The sequence below is a fragment of the Mobula birostris genome, chromosome 6 (assembly GCF_030028105.1).
Source record: "Mobula birostris isolate sMobBir1 chromosome 6, sMobBir1.hap1, whole genome shotgun sequence".
In the NCBI taxonomy this organism is placed as follows: Eukaryota; Metazoa; Chordata; class Chondrichthyes; order Myliobatiformes; family Myliobatidae; genus Mobula; species Mobula birostris.
The window spans coordinates 187,644,068-187,664,914 of record NC_092375.1 but is presented as its reverse complement, the minus strand read 5'-3'; the positions used below and the strand labels follow the sequence as shown (position 1 = coordinate 187,664,914).

General features: G+C 40.8%; 1 protein-coding gene across 1 annotated transcript in view; it reads left to right on the top strand.

The window, feature by feature from the left end:
* The window catches only part of heg1 (heart development protein with EGF-like domains 1), a 69,281-nt gene that overhangs the window by 9,118 nt on the left and 39,316 nt on the right, over window positions 1-20,847 (top strand). The window contains exons 2-4 of the mRNA XM_072262083.1: window positions 6,204-6,320; window positions 7,156-7,278; window positions 12,404-12,486. Of these exons, the coding sequence (XP_072118184.1) occupies window positions 6,204-6,320; window positions 7,156-7,278; window positions 12,404-12,486 (323 nt within the window). The remainder of the gene's footprint in view (window positions 1-6,203; window positions 6,321-7,155; window positions 7,279-12,403; window positions 12,487-20,847) is intronic.

Below are 20,847 nucleotides of genomic sequence, written 5' to 3'. Positions count from 1 at the left end.
GTGCGCTCCATGTTTTGTAAGTACTGTGCAAAACTCTTAGGCACATTTATATAGCCAGGGTGCCTAAGACTTTTGCACAGTACCGTATTTGTCACGTGGGACGGAGGTGAGTTTTAAAATCTGGTGGTAGCAAAGGATGTTGCGAATGGTGAGGGTGGAGCACCATGGGAAGGATGTGGGACAGGTGGCAGAGAAGGAGTGCCAGGGGCAGGGGCGGGCACGGGTGCAAACACACCTCACCCTGAGACATTCGGCAAGCTCATTTGATTCTAAACCAATTGGTTTATTGATCATTATAGATGTCTCTCTGGTCCTTTTGTGCTTCCCACTCCCTCCCCTCTCCCCGCTATCTTCCCACTCTCAGACCACAATACAGACCCATATCAGACTCAGGTTTATCATCACTCACATATGGCATGACATTTGCTTTTCTTTTTGTGGCAGCAGTACAGTACAATACATAAAGTTACTACAATACTCTGCAAGTCTTAGACATCCTAGCTATATTTACGAGGGGTGATTGATAAGTTCGTGGCCTAAGGTAGAAGGAGTGAATTTTAGAAAACCTAGCACGTTTATTTGTCAGCAAAGTCCCCTCCTACGTTTACACACTTAGTCCAGCGGTCGTGGAGCATACGGATCTTGGACCTCCAGAAAGTGTCCACTTTGATGAGTTATATGGCTCTCATTACACACACATGCAGTTCAACTCTTTGAGTGATTACGCAGAAAGTTTGAAGTTAATAACTCATCTCCTTCTACTTTAGGCCACGAACCTATCAATCACCCATGCTGTGGACACTTTCTGGAGGTCCAAGATCCGTATGCTCCACGACCGCTGGACTAAGTGTGTAAATGTAGGAGGGGACTATGTTGAAAAATAAATGTGTTAGGTTTTCTAAAATTGACTCCTTCTACCTTAGGCCATGAACTTATCAATCACCCCTTGTATAATGATGTCAGCAGTAGAAGGCCCACGTTGCCTTACATTTGATAGTATGAATGCACCATAGCACTCTGCAAAAACATGGAGGAGGATAAATAGTTGATGTTTGACAACCTGCAATTGGTCATCGTAAATTGTCCTGTGATTAGGTTAGGGTTAAGTAGAGGGTTGCTGGGTGACTTAGCTCATATGGCCAGAAGGGTCTGTTCCACACTGTATCTTAATTGCTCAAGATTTCCAGTGTCTGCAGAGTCCCTTGTTTTATGAAAACTATTGCTTTTTTTGAGAGAGAGGTAGGGCAAGCAAACCTGACCTCTTCTCCAAATGGTCCATGTTAACCACCAAACTCCAATTGATACTGAATTCAATTTATTCTCTCACATTTCCATGAACTCCCCTGATTCTGGCACTCACCTGAATGCCAAGGGGAATTTCCAGTGGCCAATTATCCAACTAATTACACACCCTTGGGATGTGGAAGGAAATCCTGGGGAAATACACATGTTCACATGGAGTGTGTGCAAACTCTACATAGACAGCACCAGAAGTGAGGATCGCAGGTTCATGATCCAGAATATTGTCCATCCCTTTGCCCTTTGCAGATGCTCCTTGACCTGCTGAGTTCTTCCAGCATTTGTAGTCTGCTCTCAAACTTATTAGGGATAGTATCAATTCCAAAGAAGAAGCATACAAATTAGCCAGAGAAAGTGACTCACCTGAGGACTGGGAGAAATTCAGAGTTCAGCAGAGGAGGACAAAGGGCTTAATTAGGAAGGGAAAAAAAGATTATGAGAGAAAACTGGCAGGGAACATAAAAACGGACTGTAAAAGCTTTTATAGATATGTAAAAAGGAAAAGACTGGTAAAGACAAATGTAGGTCCCCTGCAGACAGAAACAGGTGAATTGATTATGGGAAGCAAGGACATGGCAGACCAATTGAATAATTACTTTGGTCCTGTCTTCACTAAGGAGGACATAAATAATCTTCCAGAAATAGTAGGGGACAGAGGGTCTAGTGAGATGGAGGAACTGAGCGAAATACATGTTAGTAGGGAAGTGGTGTTAGGTAAATTGAAGGGATTGAAGGCAGATAAATCCCCAGGGCCAGATGGTCTGCATCCTAGAGTGCTTAAGGAAGTAGCCCAAGAAATAGTGGATGCATTAGTGATAATTTTTCAAAACTCGTTAGATTCTGGATTAGTTCCTGAGGATTGGAGGGTGGCTAATGTAACTCCACTTTTTAAAAAAGGAGGGAGAGAGAAACCGGGGAATTATAGACCAGTTAGCCTAATGTTGGTGGTGGGGAAACTGCTGGAGTCAGTTATCAAGGATGTGATAACAGCACATTTGGAAAGCGGTGAAATGATCGGACAAAGTCAGCATGGATTTGTGAAAGGAAAATCATGTCTGACGAATTTTTTGAGGATGTAACTAGTAGAGTGGATAGGGGAGAACCAGTGGATGTGGTATATTTGGATTTTCAAAAGGCTTTTGACAAGGTCCCACACAGGAGATTAGTGTGCAAACTTAAAGCACAAGGTATTGGGCGTAAGGTATTGGTGTGGGTGGAGAGTTGGTTAGCAGACAGGAAGCAAAGAGTGGGAATAAACGGGACCTTTTCAGAATGGCAGGCGGTGATTAGTGGGGTACCGCAAGGCTCAGTGCTGGGACCCCAGTTGTTTACAATATATATTAATGACTTGGATGAGGGAATTAAATGCAGCATCTCCAAGTTTGCGGATGACACGAAGCTGGGTGGCAGTGTTAGCTGTGAGGAGGATGCTAAGAGGATGCAGGGTGACTTGGATAGGTTGGGTGAGTGGGCAAATTCATGGCAGATACAATTTAATGTGGATAAATGTGAAGTTATCCACTTTGGTGGCAAAAATAGGAAAACAGATTATTATCTGAATGGTGGCCGATTAGGAAAAGGGGAGGTGCAACGAGACCTGGGTGTCATTATACACCAGTCATTGAAAGTGGGCATGCAGGTACAGCAGGCGGTGAAAAAGGCGAATGGTATGCTGGCATTTATAGCGAGAGGATTCGAGTACAGAAGCAGGGAGGTACAACTGCAGTTGTACAAGGCCTTGGTGAGACCACACCTGGAGTATTGTGTGCAGTTTTGGTCCCCTAATCTGAGGAAAGACATCCTTGCCATAGAGGGAGTACAAAGAAGGTTCACCAGATTGATTCCTGGGATGGCAGGACTTTCATATGAAGAAAGACTGAATGAACTGGGCTTGTACTCGTTGGAATTTAGAAGATTGAGGGGGGATCTGATTGAAACGTATAAGATCCTAAAGGGATTGGACAGGCTAGATGCAGGAAGATTGTTCCCGATGTTGGGGAAGTCCAGAACGAGGGGCCACAGTTTGAGGATAGAGGGGAAGCCTTTTAGAACCGAAATTAGGAAAAACTTCTTCACACAGAGAGTGGTGAATCTGTGGAATTCTCTGCCACAGGAAACAGTTGAGGCCAGTTCATTGGCTATATTTAAGAGGGAGTTAGATATGGCCCTTGTGGCTACGGGAGGTCAGGGGGTATGGAGGGAAGGCTGGGGCGGGGTTCTGAGTTGGATGATCAGCCATGATCATAATAAATGGCGGTGCAGGCTCGAAGGGCCGAATGGCCTACTCCTGCACCTATTTTCTATGTTTCTATGTTTCTACAAGCTGTGTCCTTGTATACATTTTGTGTACAAGTACATCATAAGTTCCAAGTTGAGACAAAAACACCTTAACTAAAGAATCTCACTTTGATTGTTTTAAGTTAGTAATGTTTTTGTACTTGAGACTTTCTCGTGCTTAATGCTCTGCATGACTCTTATAAAAACTCGGATTTCCTCTCGAGTTTGTGCACCACACCTATTCATGAGGAAAAGAATTATTATTCTTATGCTAAAATGTTTTGCAAAATCATGTTCCAAGTTTAATTGAAAAAATGATATAACAATTAGTATTTAATTTGTAAAGTAAGGAATTTAGTTCCCCTGAGGTTTGGAATGATCAAACTTTATTGCATTGTTTGTAGTGCTTGAGCAAGGGCAGAAGTTCGTGTTTCCTGTTTAATAAAGCGTGATGGCTTAAGATTTCTTCTACATATGAAATTGGCACTGTGCATGATGGTCCTCCGCCAATTTTCTGGTGGCTTCATGGCATAGAAATTCTATTGTGCATAAAGCCCAAAGGGTAGTGCATGGCTGATGAGTCCCAAGATTATGTCCTTTCCATCATCAGTTTGAGTGCTGCCAATATGGAAAGTCTGGTGGGCTGTATGTTGGAGAAGAGCTAGTGGTAGAAATGGCACTGTGTGAGGAGACTGGTTCATGACCACTGATGACAGGCAAACAATGTCTGAAGATTATTGATAATGGTTGGGGTCACCCATCTTGTAAAGAAACTGCCCAGAAGAGGGTAATGGCAAGGCACTTCTGCAGAAAATTTGCCAAGGACAATCATGGTCATGACACCATGATCACCCATGTCATATGGCACACACATTATGCTGATAATTCACCTGTAGATTATTGGTGGAAATCAAACAAATTAGCAACTATGTTGAGATGGTTAAGTTGAAGCAATTCCCTTCATTTCCAGGATTTGACCTGATTAGTCAGACAACCTAGAGAGAATTAGTCATGGTTAGCTTTAGATGGACTTGAATGTCATCAACTGATGCCATGCTTCAAAATGATGTCACAAAAATATTACATTCCGATGAGGAAGTGAAGAGAAGGCAGTGTCAGGTTTTGGGGAATGATAGATTTTGGAAGGTAAAAGTTTGAATTATATCCAAAAACACTATTGAAATAATGCTGAACAAGTGCTGCAGCTACAATATTGAAAGCCATACTGTTCACAACATAATGCATACCATGTAAAATTGGTAATGTATATGTGAGAGCAATATTTTGCTTTGGTAATGCACTCTAGATTGGAATTTATTTATTGATTGAGTGATTGAGATGCAGCATGGAAGAGGCCCTTCCAGCCCTTTGAGCCATGTCACCCAGCGATCCCTTTGATCTAATCCCGACCTAATCACCGGAAAATTTACGATGACCAACTAGTTTGTCTCCAGACCATGGAAGGAAACCAGAGCACTGGAAGGAAAACCACACGGACACAGGGAGAGCGTACATACTGTTTACAAGCCGCAGCGGGAATTGAACCCAGGTCACTGGTACTGTAAAGCGTTGTGCTAGCTAACACGATACCGTACCGCCCCACAGTATGATGATTATTTGATTCTTGCAAGTTAATACAATTGAGTTTGCACCTCCTCCTGCTGTAATGCTGTAGAGTTTTTAAAGATGAAGCCTTTTTCCAACTTCATTGTTTGAAGGGGGTTTGCTCTGGGGATGATAATGATATTCACAGTGTAGCTTCAATCTTACTCTAAGCTGCCAAGCATAATACAACTGACTCCAGAAAGGAGTGTTGCTGATCCAAACATAGAATTCCAATCTATGAACTCACTTCACATTCTCCCCTTTAAATTCAATGCTGATCCAGACATTGCATTTACTTTTCAGTATATTGCTCAATATTCACTCTTGCTTCCATTGCCAGGCAGACAATATGGTGATCTTCCACTGAGTAACATGTTTAAAGTGCACTCTCCTGTTTTAATGAAGAATTGATAATGGGCCGGTGTTACATTTAGGAAATGTCGATTAAACAGGTATGTCGTATCTGGGTGGCAGGGTGGAGATACGTCTCTACTAAAGGAGGTGAAAGGCACTCCTTCCCTCCACTAGTCTGCAGGTCACCCTTGGACATGGTGTAGCACCTGCTTAGCCCCCCGATCAGGGTCACATGAAGCCATGGGAGCGGGTGGTAGATAGCCGTGTGAGCAGCTGGTGCACATCACATCCTGGTTATGCAACCATTGACTCCAGGCAGACAATCTCAGAAGAGTATTGATAATAGCTGGGGTCACCTTTCTTGTAAAGACACTGCCCCCAGAAAAGGCAATGGCAAGCTACTTCTGTAGGAAAAATTGCCAAGAACAGTCACATTGTGGAAAGACCATGATCGCCAAGTCATTCATTCAGACATGATATTATATCAGAAGAGAAGTCATGCCAACAGAAGAAATCCATGGCTCGATGACAGATCTGACAGATCTGTTGGTATGCAGAGAGTGAACAGCTCCAAGACAACGCAGCCTTTAGAATATAAAGCCTGAAACTGACGGCCCAGTGTTAGTCATTTGGAATAGCTGTTAATAAATTGTGTACTTACTTTCAAGCGGAGAATGCCTGCATCTCAAATCCATGTCTTAATGGAGGTACTTGTATCAATGACCGTAATAGCAGAAAAAAATGTCTATGCCCACCAAGCTGGCAAGGGATGAATTGCAGCAAAGGTAACACATGATTTCTATCAATTATTCATACAGTGATACAAGATATATGTAAACGGATAAAATTTTACTGAGATTTCATGCCATTTATGTTACTACATTTTCCTCAAATAAAATTATTATTTTGAAATACTTGCTAGATTAATTGGGAAGCAAAATGTGGTGTTTTTGATGACTATATACTTTTAATATAAAATAGTCAATTTATAAAACCTTATATTTTTTGATTCTCCATTGTACCTTACCCTCCTCCATTTATTTATTGATTGAGATACAACGCGGAATAGGCCCTTACAGCCCTTCGAGCTGCACGCCCAGCAATTCCCGATTTAACCCTCGCCTTATCATGGAACAATTTACAACCTGTCAGAAAACCGGAACACCCAGAGGAAACCCACTGGGTCACGGGGAGACCGTACAAACTCCTTACAGGCAGTAGCGGTAATTGAACCTGGGTTTCTGGTACTGTAAAGTGTTGTGGTGACCACTACGCTACTGTACTGCGCTGTATTGTAATACAGTTAATTTCATTGCTCACTGATTGGTTTAGTTCACCTATCAATGGTCCCAATTCAGCCATAGTCATGGAAATCAGACAGCAATGGGGGAAAGAGAGCAATCTCTTTCATATCCACGTAGCGGGAAGGATGAAAATCAAACTACCGTTCAGTGGATAAATTTAGGAATGTTTAGTTAATTACATACTGTAAATAATCAGTCTGTATTAGCTTTATTTTACGTTATTTTTACATTATTACCAATGACTTTATTTCATTAGATGCTTTCCTTTAATTCTGAAACCTGTTTTAATTTAGTAACTAGTTCCTTTTTTAAGCAGATGTGGATGAATGCCTTTCAAATCCATGTCCGTCTCCTGCAAAATGTGTTAATAATTTGGGGTCTTTCTCCTGCAAGTGTCAGCCAGGGTATTACTTTGAAAAGGGAACAGGATGCATTTTGGGTAAGAAGATGATTTGTTGTTCTTGAGATGCAATGTTTTGACTAGCCTTAACTTTTGAAATTTGTTCAGCTGTTGTAGGTAAACTAATTTTGTAGAATATAGGTTAAAACCATCCCTCATGCAAGACATCTTGAAACTTAATACAAGAATGTTTACTTGTGACAGCTTCAAAGGTTTCCTCTGATAGATACCTCAATTATATGCCCCAGATCTATAATACATCTCCATATTTAGCACTGTGCAACTGAAATTTGACTTGTGACGAAGGAAGCTAATAACCATTTGACCATAAGACCATAAGACATAGGAGCAGAATTAGGCTATTTTGCCCATCTAGTCTGTTCCTCTATTTCATCATGGCTGATCGATTTCTGTCTCAACCCATTATCCTACCTTCTCCCTGTAACCTTCCCTGCCCCAACTAATCAAGAACCTATCAATCTTCATCTTAAATACTCCCAATGACCTGGCCTCTACAGCTGCCTATGGCAATGAATTCCACAGATCTACCACCCTGTGGCTAAACAACTTTATCCTAGAGTGACCAGTTCTGTGGCAAGTTTTCCATCCAGAAACACCCTTGTGTGAAAATGAAACTTTTAGCAGGGGATCCTAGGGAAAGCAGTTCTTGGTGCTGTGCTACCACATGCAGCAGGTATCCCATCTGCTTTCACTGGGCCACCTTCCATCCAGCCCCAGCTTGATATTTCTTTTTAAATCTTAGCATTATTTGCCCCACGGATTACTACATTTACTTGCCTTTAGTTCCACACCCATCCAAGGTTCTTCTGCACAATCTTCAAACCCTATACATTTTTCAAACCCATTTCTCCTCCTGCAATATACTGATTAGTAGCAAACATCTGCCTTTCCATAGACAGTGCTTTAATGTAGACTGACAAGCTGGATTCTGGGGAGAAATGGTTGAGACAGGTGACAATAATGGATGTCTGTGAAGATTATGAATTTCAGGGTGTATACTGTGTAAATTCTCTGATACTAAATGAACCTTTGAATAAACACAAGGATAGGAGAGGTTAAGAAGTATGTGGGGCAAATGCAAAAAGTATTTATTTGTGATGGTTTCAAAGCTTTCATTACGTGTGAATAGGACTAGCTTGGTAGGCACCATGGACAGGTTGGGCTGAAGGATTTGTTAACATTTTGTATTACTCCATAACACTATGACAGGTTTCTATTCAGCCACCATGTCTCAAATACCCTATCTTAGTCACCTCTCAGATTCCAGAAAATTTCCTAAAACATTTCTTTGTTTACGCTTCTCACAAATTACTTGCAAGAATCAGCTAATCTCTGCAGAAAGAACTTCCTGATGGTCTAAATGACAAATTCCTATAGTTTGAATTAAAACAGTATTGAATTCCTTTCTAATACCATCAACTGCACTATTTAGTTATACAAAATTACCTCTCTGCATGTTCTTAAAAACATGAGAACATCACAGCTCTCCAGGTGATTTCTTTAAACCCAAATCCCAATTTTAATCTCAGCATAGGTTACAATATTTAAATATAACCTGTTTCTTGTTAGTTGGAACAAGGCATAATATTCAAGGTGAATATTAAACTGTATTAAACTATGTTAACTATCAAATTATATATCCTGTTCAATAACCCCTCCTATCCTTGTGCTTATTCAAATGTTCAAAGGTTCAAAGCTTCATTTAATATCAGAGAATTTTGATAATATACAAACTGAAATTTGTTATCTTCATGGACATCCATTATTGTCACCCGTCTCAACCACTTTTCTTAGAATCCAGCTTGACAGTTTATATCAAAGCACTGTCTCTGGTTCGGAATGCTGTTGCTCACTTCTTTTGTTCGCATGATTTGTGCTTTTTCTCTTTCTTTGCTGTTGATCTTTTTTTGTTGGTTTTCATTTTTTAATTGGGTTCTTTGGGTTTTTTTTTGCTTTGTGGCTGCTTGTAAGCAGACAAAGTTGTATAATTTATACATGGATACCTCGATAATAATTGCACTTTGAATCTTTGAAACTATACGATTTAGAGGTGGCAAGTGGGGAAAAATACCTTCATAAATAGTACCATCTATCATACGATCATTATTCCTTCTTCCAACACTTCCCATAACAATGCAGTTTTATTCTTTTAATTTCAAAAAATAGTAAGTTGCTTTATTATTGTCATGTGTATGAGGTACAGTGAAAAACTTGTCTTGCAAACCATTCACACATATCAGTTCATTACAACAGTGCATTGAACCAGTATAGAGTGCAGAATAAAGTATTACAATTACAAAGACAGTGCAGTGCACGTAGACAATAAAGTGCAAGGTTCTAGCAAGCTTCACATTTTGTCATACGAGTCAATTGAACTGTTCAATTGTCCAATAACAGTTGTCCTTGAGCCTGGTGTTACTTACTTTCAAGCTTTTGTAAGTTCTGCCTGATGAGAGTGGGGAGAAAAGAATGTCCAGGGAGGATGGGGGTCTTTGATTTTGCTGACTGCTTTAGCGAGGCAGCAAGAAATGTTAGCAGAGTCTGTAGTTCCCATGATCTGCCAAGCTGTGTCCATAACTCTCTGCAGTTTCCTGTGGTCACAGGCTGAGCAATTGCCACACCAAGTAGTAGGGCATCTGGAAAGGATTTGTTCTCTGGTGCATTGATAAAAATTCGTGAGGGTCTAAAGGGTCATGCCATATTATGCCATATTTCGTTAGCCTCCTGAACAAGTAGGGGTGCCAGTGAGGTTTCTTAGCTGTCATGTGAATGTGACTGCTAATGTTCACTTCTAGGAACTAGAAACTCAACCCTCTCAACCTTGGCGAATTGATGTCAAGAGGAGCACGTGCACCACTATCCCCGCCCTCCACCCAGTCCTGAGGTCAATGACCCATGCCACTAAACAACACATACAAAAGCTGGAGGAACTCAGCAGGCCAGGCTGCATTCCCGAGTCCTGCCAAAGGGTTTTGGCCTGAAATTTTGACTGTTTACTCTTTTCCATAGATGCTGCCTGGCCTGCTGAGTTCCTCTACCATTTTGTGTGTGTTGCTCGGATTTCCAGCATCTGCATATTTTCTCCTATTCATGTCACTAAGCTCTCTACTTCCTTCCTGCACTCCCACTGATCATCATTTCAGGTTTGACCCACTACTAGATGGAGTTGTAGCGGAATCTGCCTATGGATTCATGAGTGTAGAAGGAATAGAATAGGAAACTAGGACCAGAGCCTCATGGGGCGCTGGTATTGAGGAAGTTATCTTACTGCTTATCCTCACTGGTTACGGTTTTTTGGTCAGGATGTCAAGTCCAGTTGCAAAGTGAGATGTTGACTCCTAGATCTAGGAGTCTGGAGATGATTTTGCTTGAAGTTATAGTATAGGTACAGTACTGTGTTTCATAAATAATAGTATTAACATCAGTATCTTTACTTCAGTAACTTCAGTGAATTACTTATTTTAAACACCTGTTTTCTCTTTATTAACTAATAGACTTGCACATAAAATTGTATCAAATACCTCATGAATTGGCTTGAACTATAACTTTCTGACAAAAAATTAAGTTTAAAGAAAATCAAAGAATAATTTTTCCTTGCGAAGATATGCCCATTCCTGCTTATTCAGTCACTTCAGTACAGCTTGTCACAAAGAATCATTTGCTACTTCTTGCCAGAGAATCCTGCCATCTTAAGTTCTATTCTCCCCCTTTTTCATTCACAATTATTTTAAGTCATTTAAAAGTATCTTGTAATGGCAAGGAAATGTAGATACAGTACTGTGCATACATACATATATATATCAAAGGCAACCGTTAGTCTTGCGAGACCATGGATCTGCGCCTGGAAAGTCTTCACTCTCCAGGGCACAGGCCTGGGAAAGGTTGTATGGAAGACCAGCAGTTGCCCATGCTGCAAGTCTCCCCTCTCCACGACACCAATGTTGTCCGAGGGAAAGGCATTAGGACCCATACAGCTTGGCACCAGTATATATATATATACACATACATACATACACACAAACACATAAATAAATAAATATAAATATATATTTACACACACAGCTATGGTGCCCAAGACTTTTATACAGAATTGTATTTGTCAAAGTGGAGTGTAAATCTGGCAGAAGCAAAGGATGCTTGGAATGGTGAGGGGGAAGTGTGGACGCAGACACACCCAGCCCTGAGACACCGGGCAAGATCACTTGATTCCAACAATTGGTTTATTGATCATTGCAGAATGTCTCTCTGGGGCTTCCTGCTTCCTCTCCTCTCCCTTCCCCTTTTCCCAACCATAATTCCGCTCTCCTTGCCCCTTCCCACTCTCAGTCCACAATAGAGACCCATATCAGAATCAGATTTATCATCACTCACATATGTCACGAAATTTGTTTTTATTTTGTACCATGCAATACATAAAATTACCACAGTACCGTGCAAAAGTTTTAGATATCCTAGCTATATGTATGTCCTTAAGACTTTGGTACGAGACTGTATATAGTTGTTTCTTTTGTTACTGTTACATCTGTCTTGGAGTATGGCAAAGCCAAAGCCTGCGGAGGTATTAATGTATTATGCCATCTACTGATTGTGTGTGGTTCTGAATCAATATGAGATCTTGACATTGTGCTTCTTGGAGTGATGGTGTCTGAAAGAGGGTCAATTTTCATGCCTGGCTTTTGAGTATGGAAAGCCACTGGAAGAGTAGCATGTCACATGATCAACTGAGATGAGTAAGATCAGGAACAGGTGAATAATACAAATTATCATCTCCATAAGTGTGTTTACATCTTCAGAATACTCACAAGTACTTTCAATTTATGAATTAATTCTGAAGTATAGCTGATATTGGTTTATAGGTATACTGTAGGCAAGTGAGATGCTTTCCTAATTTATCTACCATCTGGTAGTGAGACAGTGCACCAGAATAAGTTAAAAACATACTGCATTTAAATAGTAACAAATCTTTTTGTGGGTGTCTAAACTCCTGCCAAAAGGTATCTGACTGTGTAAACATGCTCTAGTTGCAGCTCAGAAACTTACATCTAAATTCTTATGCACTGTGGTTTTACACAAATAGTTAAACTTAATCTTCTCTTCTGAATTTGCACAAGTACTTATTTAATCTATTATTATTGCCCAATAGCAAAGACCTTTGCTGGTGTTCTCCACATGGCCAACAAATCTGGAATATCAAGATATGAGCTGGAAGGAGATATTTTAAAAATAGTAAGTTTCATTTTCTGAATAAGAAGTAAAGCAGCAATGAATGATCTTTGCAATGCAGGTTCTTTTAAAGCATTAACTATAATCCTGTTCTTTCTGCTTTATTCCTGTTAACGTTTGGAATTGAATGGGTTTATTATTGTCACATGCACTGAGGTACAATGAAAAGCTTGTCTTACGTACTGTTCATACAGATCAAATCATTACACAGTGCTTTGATGTAAAACAATAACACATTGCCCAGTAGCATTGTGGTTAGCTCAACACTTTACAGTACAGGTGACCCGAATTTAATTCCCACCCAGCAATCCCCAATTTTAATCCTAGCCTAGTCACATGGCAATTTACAATGACCAATTAACCTACCAACTGGTACATCTTCTAACTTTTTGACCTTTACTATTCCTAATCACTTTCCAAGTAGATTCATCATTCTGCTCGACTGTTTATTCATTTCTATAGATGCTGCCTTAAGGTTGTTACAGCTGGAGGTGGTAATGGGGATAAGCTCCCACTACCTATTAAATGCTCCTATGACATGCACCTCAGATAGCCTCCAACAGCCAAGTCCTGCTCCTGGCCTTCACGTGTGGCATAACTATTAAGCCAGGTGGAACCATTTCTACTGACAGCAGAAGGGGCAAAAGCAGATTACTGACGCCTTTAAACCAGTCACTTTGGGCAGATGAGTCTTGCTAGCTCATCTAGGAGAAGGAAAACTCGGACCTCCGATCTCCACTGTCTTGAGGCTATACCCACTCCAGAGGTAGCAGTCAGAAGTAAACCCCAAGGGAAAAATCCATAGCTGGAGTCTCTCAGGCAGTCCTATGTTGAGTTTGATGCTGACTGGCAACTCCTGTGATACTGCTGGTACTAAACTGTATCGGTCTCTGCCACTGCTTTGGGTTCATGTGTGGGGAGGGGAACTTGCTACATGGACAAACGGCTTGCTCTCAATATTGTACTGTCCTGGCTTTTGTACTCAGACACAGCATCCATGATTGACTCAGAGCAGGAGGGGCCTCAGAGAAATGTGGCCTGACCTGCTGAGTTCCTCCGGCATTTCGCATGTGTTGCTTTGGGCTTACAGCATCTGCAGACTTTCTTATGCTTATAGCAAACAGTCCTGCTTGGACATTGATCTGGGTCCTGCTCAGGTGCAGACTGTCCAGTCCGTACTGATTCCTCCTGCCTCAGAACCAGTCCCAATGCCCCAGAGGTCTGAAACCCTTCCTCCAGCACCACTACTCAAGCCACATATTCATCCTAGACATTTTGCTGTTCCTAGTACGTGACACAGACACTGAGATTACTACCTTTAAAACTTTATAATTTATCACGTAGCTTCTTAGAGTTGACTCGTAGGACCCTGTCCTGCTTTTCTCCTATATCGTTGGTACCTACATGCACCTTGACAATTACCCCCTTCCAGTACACCCTGCAGCCTCTCCAAGGCACCTCTGACCCTTGAACCCAAGAGGCAGCCCACTAACCAGGAGTCCCGTTTGCAGCCATAGAAGTTCTTGTCTATTCCCCTCACCATGGAAGCCCCTGCTAGTGTTGCTCTGCCACCTCTTTTTCTGTGCCCCACTCTTCAGCAGAGTCAGTGCCATCATCTTGGCTACTGCTGCATTCTAAATAGAGTGGTGTGTCTGTTTTGGAGGGTGATGACTCCAGGGGACTTCTGTACGTGTCATCATTATCATTGTTATGTGTCTTGTCGTTTGGCGTGGGCAGTCCATGACTATGATTGTTCACGGCAAATGTTTCTACAGAAGTGGTTTGCCATTGCCTTCTCCTGGGCAGTGTCTTTACAAGACGGGTGACCCCAGCCATTATCAATCCTCTTCAGAGATTATCTGCTCGGCATCAGTTGACAGTTATTAACAAAATTTGCAGTGACATCAAAAGTTACATCATTACAAGAGGGGTAGAATATTCATTTGCTAGAAAGCTGCAGAAGATCGTGAACACGGCGCACAAACCAATCTTCCGTCCGTGGACTCACTTTACACCACTCGCTATCGGAGCAGTGCTGCCAGGATAATCAAGGACACGACCCACCCAGCCAACAGACTTTTCGTCCCTCCTCCCTCCGGGAGAAGGTTCAGGAGCTTGAAGACTCGTACGGCCAGATTTGGGAACTTCTTCTTTCCAACTGTGATAAGTCTGCTGAACGGATCCTGACCCAGATCTGGGCCGTACCCTCCAAATATCCAGACCTGCCTCTCAGTTTTTTTGCACTACCTTACTTCGCATTTTTCTATTTTCTATTTATGATTTATAATTTAAATTTTTAATATTTACTAATTTTAACTATTTTTAATATTTAATATTTGTAATCCAGGGAGTGTGAAGCACAGAATCAAATATCGCTGTGATGATTGTACGTTCTAGTACCAATTGTTTGGCGACAATAAAGTATAAAGTATATGAAATGACTAGAGAGTTCTCTAATCCATATGCCAATGGGCAATAAAATGAAGAATATATATTCTTCTCCAGATGAAATATTAATTCTATACACTATTAGTCAGAGTTCAGTTATTATGTAGGACACTAAAGCAAATATGCCATATATTTAAAAGGAAAAATAAATAAAGAAAAACTTTTCTCTTTTATGCTCAGTTGTGCATAATTTTCCATGTTAATGTGGTAATTTATTGGGCTGTTTGTTGGAAAGTATAAATTGCATATAAGATGGAACATTACAAGAAATTTGGAAGAAATCTTGATGAGAAATACAATCAAATTTCAGAATTTACAAAAGGAATGATGAACTTGCTTGGTAATTGTTGGAACTTGGAGAGACATTGTTAGATACATGGCTTATGACTGAAGGAAAACAGGCTTGAGTTGCTCAGCACTTCAGCGAAAGGGTGTTTATTAGGTATGTCAAAAGTCAAACTTACAAAAATTAACAAAAATAGCAAAAATAAAACTGCCAATCTACCAAAAAAAACACCACAATAATATCTCGGTACTTTGTCCAGTGGGAACTTCTGGCAGTTGATTGTCAGTTGGCAAACTCTCCATTTTGTTCACCTTTGCTGTGTTTTCAGTTCTATTTCAACGTTCAAAGTACACAATTCATAGTACATTTGTATCAAAGTATGTATATCTATACTTTGAGATTCACTGTCTCGCATGCAGCCACAAAACAAAGAACAGAACAGAATCCACGGAAAGCCCCACAGCACAAAAACTGGCAAACATCCAATGTGCGAAAAAGAACAAATCATGCCAACAATAAATCATACACAGAACATGAATCTCAGAGACCCTGAACGTGAGATACCAGACAGGGATCCAGTTCAGTGCTGAGACGAGTGCTAATGGTTGCAGGTCGCAGCTGTAGAGTCAGTTCAATGTTGAGGTGAGTATAGCTTCATGAGGTAGTGAGCTGAGCACCTGCTTGTCCTTTGCCCTTGACCTCGACGCCTTAATCTTTTTACCTGGTTTGGCGCTTAAGTCAGCTCTGCTTCTGCTGGAAGATTCTTTGAATCATGAACTTCCACTTCTGGCATTTTTCCATTTCCATGTTCTTTTCAGACTGTCCAATCAAAGAAAAATGTTATGACTATGTAGATGTTGCCAAGTGCCAAAACTATGAGGTAACCAAGTTGGCTCAGGTGTCTGTGCTTGATACACTAGTTTGAAAATTTTGTATGAAAAGAGCTTAATAGTAATGGTGATTAGTAGAAGGAAACAAACAAGTATTTTTGTTTGATTTGAACAGCTAATTGAATTATTTGATATGGTTTGTAACTTTGGTAGCATTTTGGCATTAACTCCAACAAAATAACATAGTAATTTAATATAAATCTAACAGAAGTATTAACATTTCATCAAATTACAGTGTAGCTTAGATATACCAGAAAGCCCCAATACTCTGGGGACGTATGCATTACCTTGTGGTAACCAAGAATGTGATTAGATCTCTTCAATCATTTGACAATTGATTTTGCAGCTGTCTGGTATAGGAAATAAAATTTCAGTATTCCAATGAGTTTATTTTAATTTCTAAACCACAGACCAAATGTATAAGTAATGAAAAGTAGACTTTACCATCACATTTTTCCAGTGATTATTGAAGTTGCTAAAGTTCAAAAAAGGTCAAGATTAATTGTTAGATTCAGGGCATCATGTTAAGACATTGTGCATGGCTTCACAGAGTCAGTTGCCACGGTTACTGGACTAGCCTGTCCTTAAGTCTCAGAGCCATTTCTATTCCTGCTTGCTCCGCTGTGAAAAAAGAAAATCTAAGGAACTTAACCCCTTCTTTGCAATGGCCTGTCATGAGTCTTGAATACCTCACCCTAATGTGCATTCTTTATTGTTATCCTAGATCAGGGATTCCCAACCTGGGGTTCACGGACACCTTGCTTAGTGGTATTGGTCCACGGCATAAAAGAAAGATTGGGAGAAAGATTATATGCTTTTGGATTGAAATTCCAACTCTCCATATTTCACAGGCAAATATGATGTCTAGAATAAATTTCTGCAACATGTTTTCGGAATAGAAATATCTAGTTGATCTTTTCCACAGGTTAAGTGTTGGAGAGATCAGTATTCATTTTTCAAAAGAAATCTACATTCCAGCTCTCCACTTTAGCCTGCGCATCTTCACGGTATGACTAACCAATGTGTAATATTATAATTTTGCACTCTCTGTCCGTCTCAATTTAAAAATATTCCATTCCTATTTGGAAGCCTTCCAAACAGACTTTTACAAATGCACTGTAACCCTTGAGTCTGCAAGGATTCATATTGTTGAAGAATGAGGATAGTACTGTATATATAGGTTGTGAACTGCTCAATGAATAAGCCTTCTGCTACTCCTGACTCCACAATAAAGTAGGGAAAATAGGACCATTAGACATAGGTGGAGAATTAGGCCATTCAGCCCATCAGGTCTGCTGTGCCATTCCATCTTGGCTGATTTATTATCCCTCTCAATCCCATTCTCTTCCTTCTCCCTCTAAATTTGACACACAATAAGCAAGAACCCATCAACCTGTGCTTTAAATATACCAAATGACCTGGTGTCCACACCTGTCTGTGGCAATAAGTCCCACAGATTAATCACCCTCTGGGTAAAGAAATTCCTCCTCATTTCTATTCTAAATGCATGTCCTTCTATTCTGAGGTGGTCTCTCCCACTATTAGAAATCTCCCAATATCCTCTCCCGATCCACTCTATCTAGCCCTTTCAATGTTCCATAGGTTTCAATTAGATTCCCCTAAACTCCAGTGAGTACAGGCTCAGAACCGTCAAACACTCCTACTGTATGCATACCCTTTCATTCTTGGGATCATTCTTGTAAACCCCCTCTGGACTCCACCATCCCAACACATCTTTTCTTAGATGAGAGACCCAAAACTGCTCACACTAAACCAAGGTCTCTTATATTTTAGTCCTCTTGAAATGAATACTAACATTGCATTTGCCTTATTATTACTGACTCAACTTGCAAGTTAACCTACAGGGACTCCCAAGTCCCGCTGTACCTCTGATTCAGAATTTTCTCCCCGTTTAGAAAATAGTCTATGACTTTATTCATAACCATACACTTCCCTACACTATATTCAATCTGCCCCTTCTTTGTCAATTCGCCTAATCTGCCTAAGTGCTTCTGCGGGCATCCTGCCCTGCTTCCTCAACACTACTAGCTCCTCCACATGTCTTCGTATTGTCTGCAAACTTCACCACATCAATTCTGTCATTCAAATCATTGACATACAAAGTGAAAAGAAACGGTCCAAACACTGGTCCCTACGGAACACCATTAGTAACAACCAGAAAATACCCCCTTTATTCACACTCTTTGCCTCCTGCCAGACAACCAAACTTCTGTCAATTTGCTATTGATAGAACCATTGTTAGTAAAGTCTCAGATGGAGAAGAGAGGACATACAAGAATGAGATATACCAGCTAGTTGAGTGGTGTGGCAGCAACAACCTTGCACTCAACGTCAGTATTCCAAAGAGATTATCATGGACTTCAGGAAGGGTAAGACGAGGGATCACAGAGCAATCCTCTTAGAGGAATCAGAAGTGGAGAGAGTGAGCAATTTCACATTCCTGGGTATCAAGATCTCTGAGGATCAAACCTGACCCCAAGATACTGATGCAGCTATAAAGAAGGCTATACTTCATTCGGAGTTTGAGGAGATCTGATTTATCACCTAAAACACTGAAAAACCTCTACAGATGTACCATGGAGGGCATTCTGACTGACTGCATCACTGTCTGATATGAGGGGGAGGCCAGGCTACTGCACAGAATCAAAAGTCGCTACAGAAAGTTGTTACACACATCAAAGTTGTTGGTGAACGCAGCAGGCCAGGCGGCATCTCTAGGAAGAGGTACAGTCGACTTTTCAGGCCGAGAGCCCTGACGAAGGGTCTCGGCCTGAAACGTCGACTGTACCTCTTCCTAGAGATGCCGCCTGGCCTGCTGCGTTCACCAACAACTTTGATGTGTGTTGCTTGAATTTCCAGCATCTGCAGAATTCCTCGTGTTTGCGACAGAAAGTTGTTAAATTAGTTAGCTCCAATTTGGGTACTAGTCTGTAGTATCTAAGATATCTTCAAGGAGTAATGCCTCAGAAAGATGGCATCCTTTATTAAGGACTCCCATCACCCAGGACATGCCCTCTCCTCATTGTTACCATCAGGAGGGAGGTACAGAAGCCTGAAGGCACACACTCAGTGATTCAGGAACAGCTTCTTCCCCTCTGCCATCCGATTCCTAAATGGACATTGAACCCTTGAACACCACCTCACTTTTTTAAAAATATTATTCTGTTTTTGCATTATTTTAATTTTAACTATTTAATATACATTATATACTTACTGTAATTGACTTATTTACTTTTTTTATGTTATGATGTATTGCATTGTTCTGCTTCCACAAAGTTAATAAACTTCACAACATATGCCAGTGATATTAAACCTGATTCTGACTCTGATTCTATCCATGCTAGTATCATTCCAGTAACACCATGGGCCTGTATCTTGTTTAGCAGCCTCATGTGCGGCACCTTGTAAAATCCAAGTGAACAAAATCCACTAACTCTCTTTTGTCTATCCTGCCTGTAATTCCAACAGATGTTTTCAGGCAAGATATCGCCTTAAGGAAACCATGCTGACTTTGGCCTATTTTATCTTGTGCCTCCAACTACCCCAAAACCACAGTCTTAATAGCAGACTCCAACATCTTCCCAATCACTGATGTCAGGCTAACTGGCCTATAATTTCCTTTCTTTTACCTACCACTCTTCTTAAAGAGTGTAGTGACATTTGCAGTTTTCCCAGTCCTTAAGATAGAGGAGCAGAATTAGGCCATTTGGCCTGTTGAGTTTTCTCCGCCATTTCATCATGGCTAATCCAATTTTCCTCTCAGCCCCAGTCATCTGCCTTCTCCCCATATCCTTTCATGCCCTGATCAATCAAGAATCTATCAACCTCTGCCTTAAATATACTTGGCCTGTACAGCAGCTTGTGGCAACAAATTCCACAAACTCCCACTCTCTGGCTAAAGAAATTCCTCCTCATATCTGTTCTGAAAGGATGCCCCTCTATTCTGAGGCTGTGTCCTCTGGTCCTAGACTCTCCCACCACAGGAAACATCCTCTACACGTCCACTCTATCTAGGCCTTTCATCATTCGATACGTTTCAATTAGGTCTCTCCTCATTCTTCTGAATTCCAGTGAATACTGGCCAAGAGCCATCAAATATTCATCATATGACAAGCCATTCAATCCTGGAATCATTTTTGTGAACCTCCTTTGAACCCATTCCAGTGTTCACACATCAGTCCTCCAGAACCATTCCAGAATCTAATGATTCTTGAAAGATCACTGATAATGCTTCCACAATCTCTTCAGCTATCTCCTTCTGAATCATTGGGTGTAGCCCACTTGGTCCAAGTGACTTATCTACCTTCTCCTTAGTAATAGCAACTGTACTCACTGCTGCCCCTATCACTCTTGAATTTCTGGCATACTGCTAGTGTCTTCCACGTTAAAGACTGATGAAAAATAATTATGAAATTCACCAGCCTTTTTTGTCCCCCATTATAGCTCTCCAGTGCCAATTTCCAGTGGTTCTATATTCGTTCTCACCTCTCTTTTACTCTTTATATATCTGTAAAAACTTCTGCGTTGCTGTTTTATGTTATTGGCTAGCTTACCTTCATATTTCATCTTTTCTCTCCTTATTGATTTTTTAGTTGCCTTTGTTTTGGTTTTTAAAAGCTTCCCAATCCTCTACCTTCCCACAAATTTTTGCTATATTTTTATGCCCTTTTTCTTTTATGCAGTCTTTGACTTCCCTTGTCAGCCATAGTTGCCTCATCT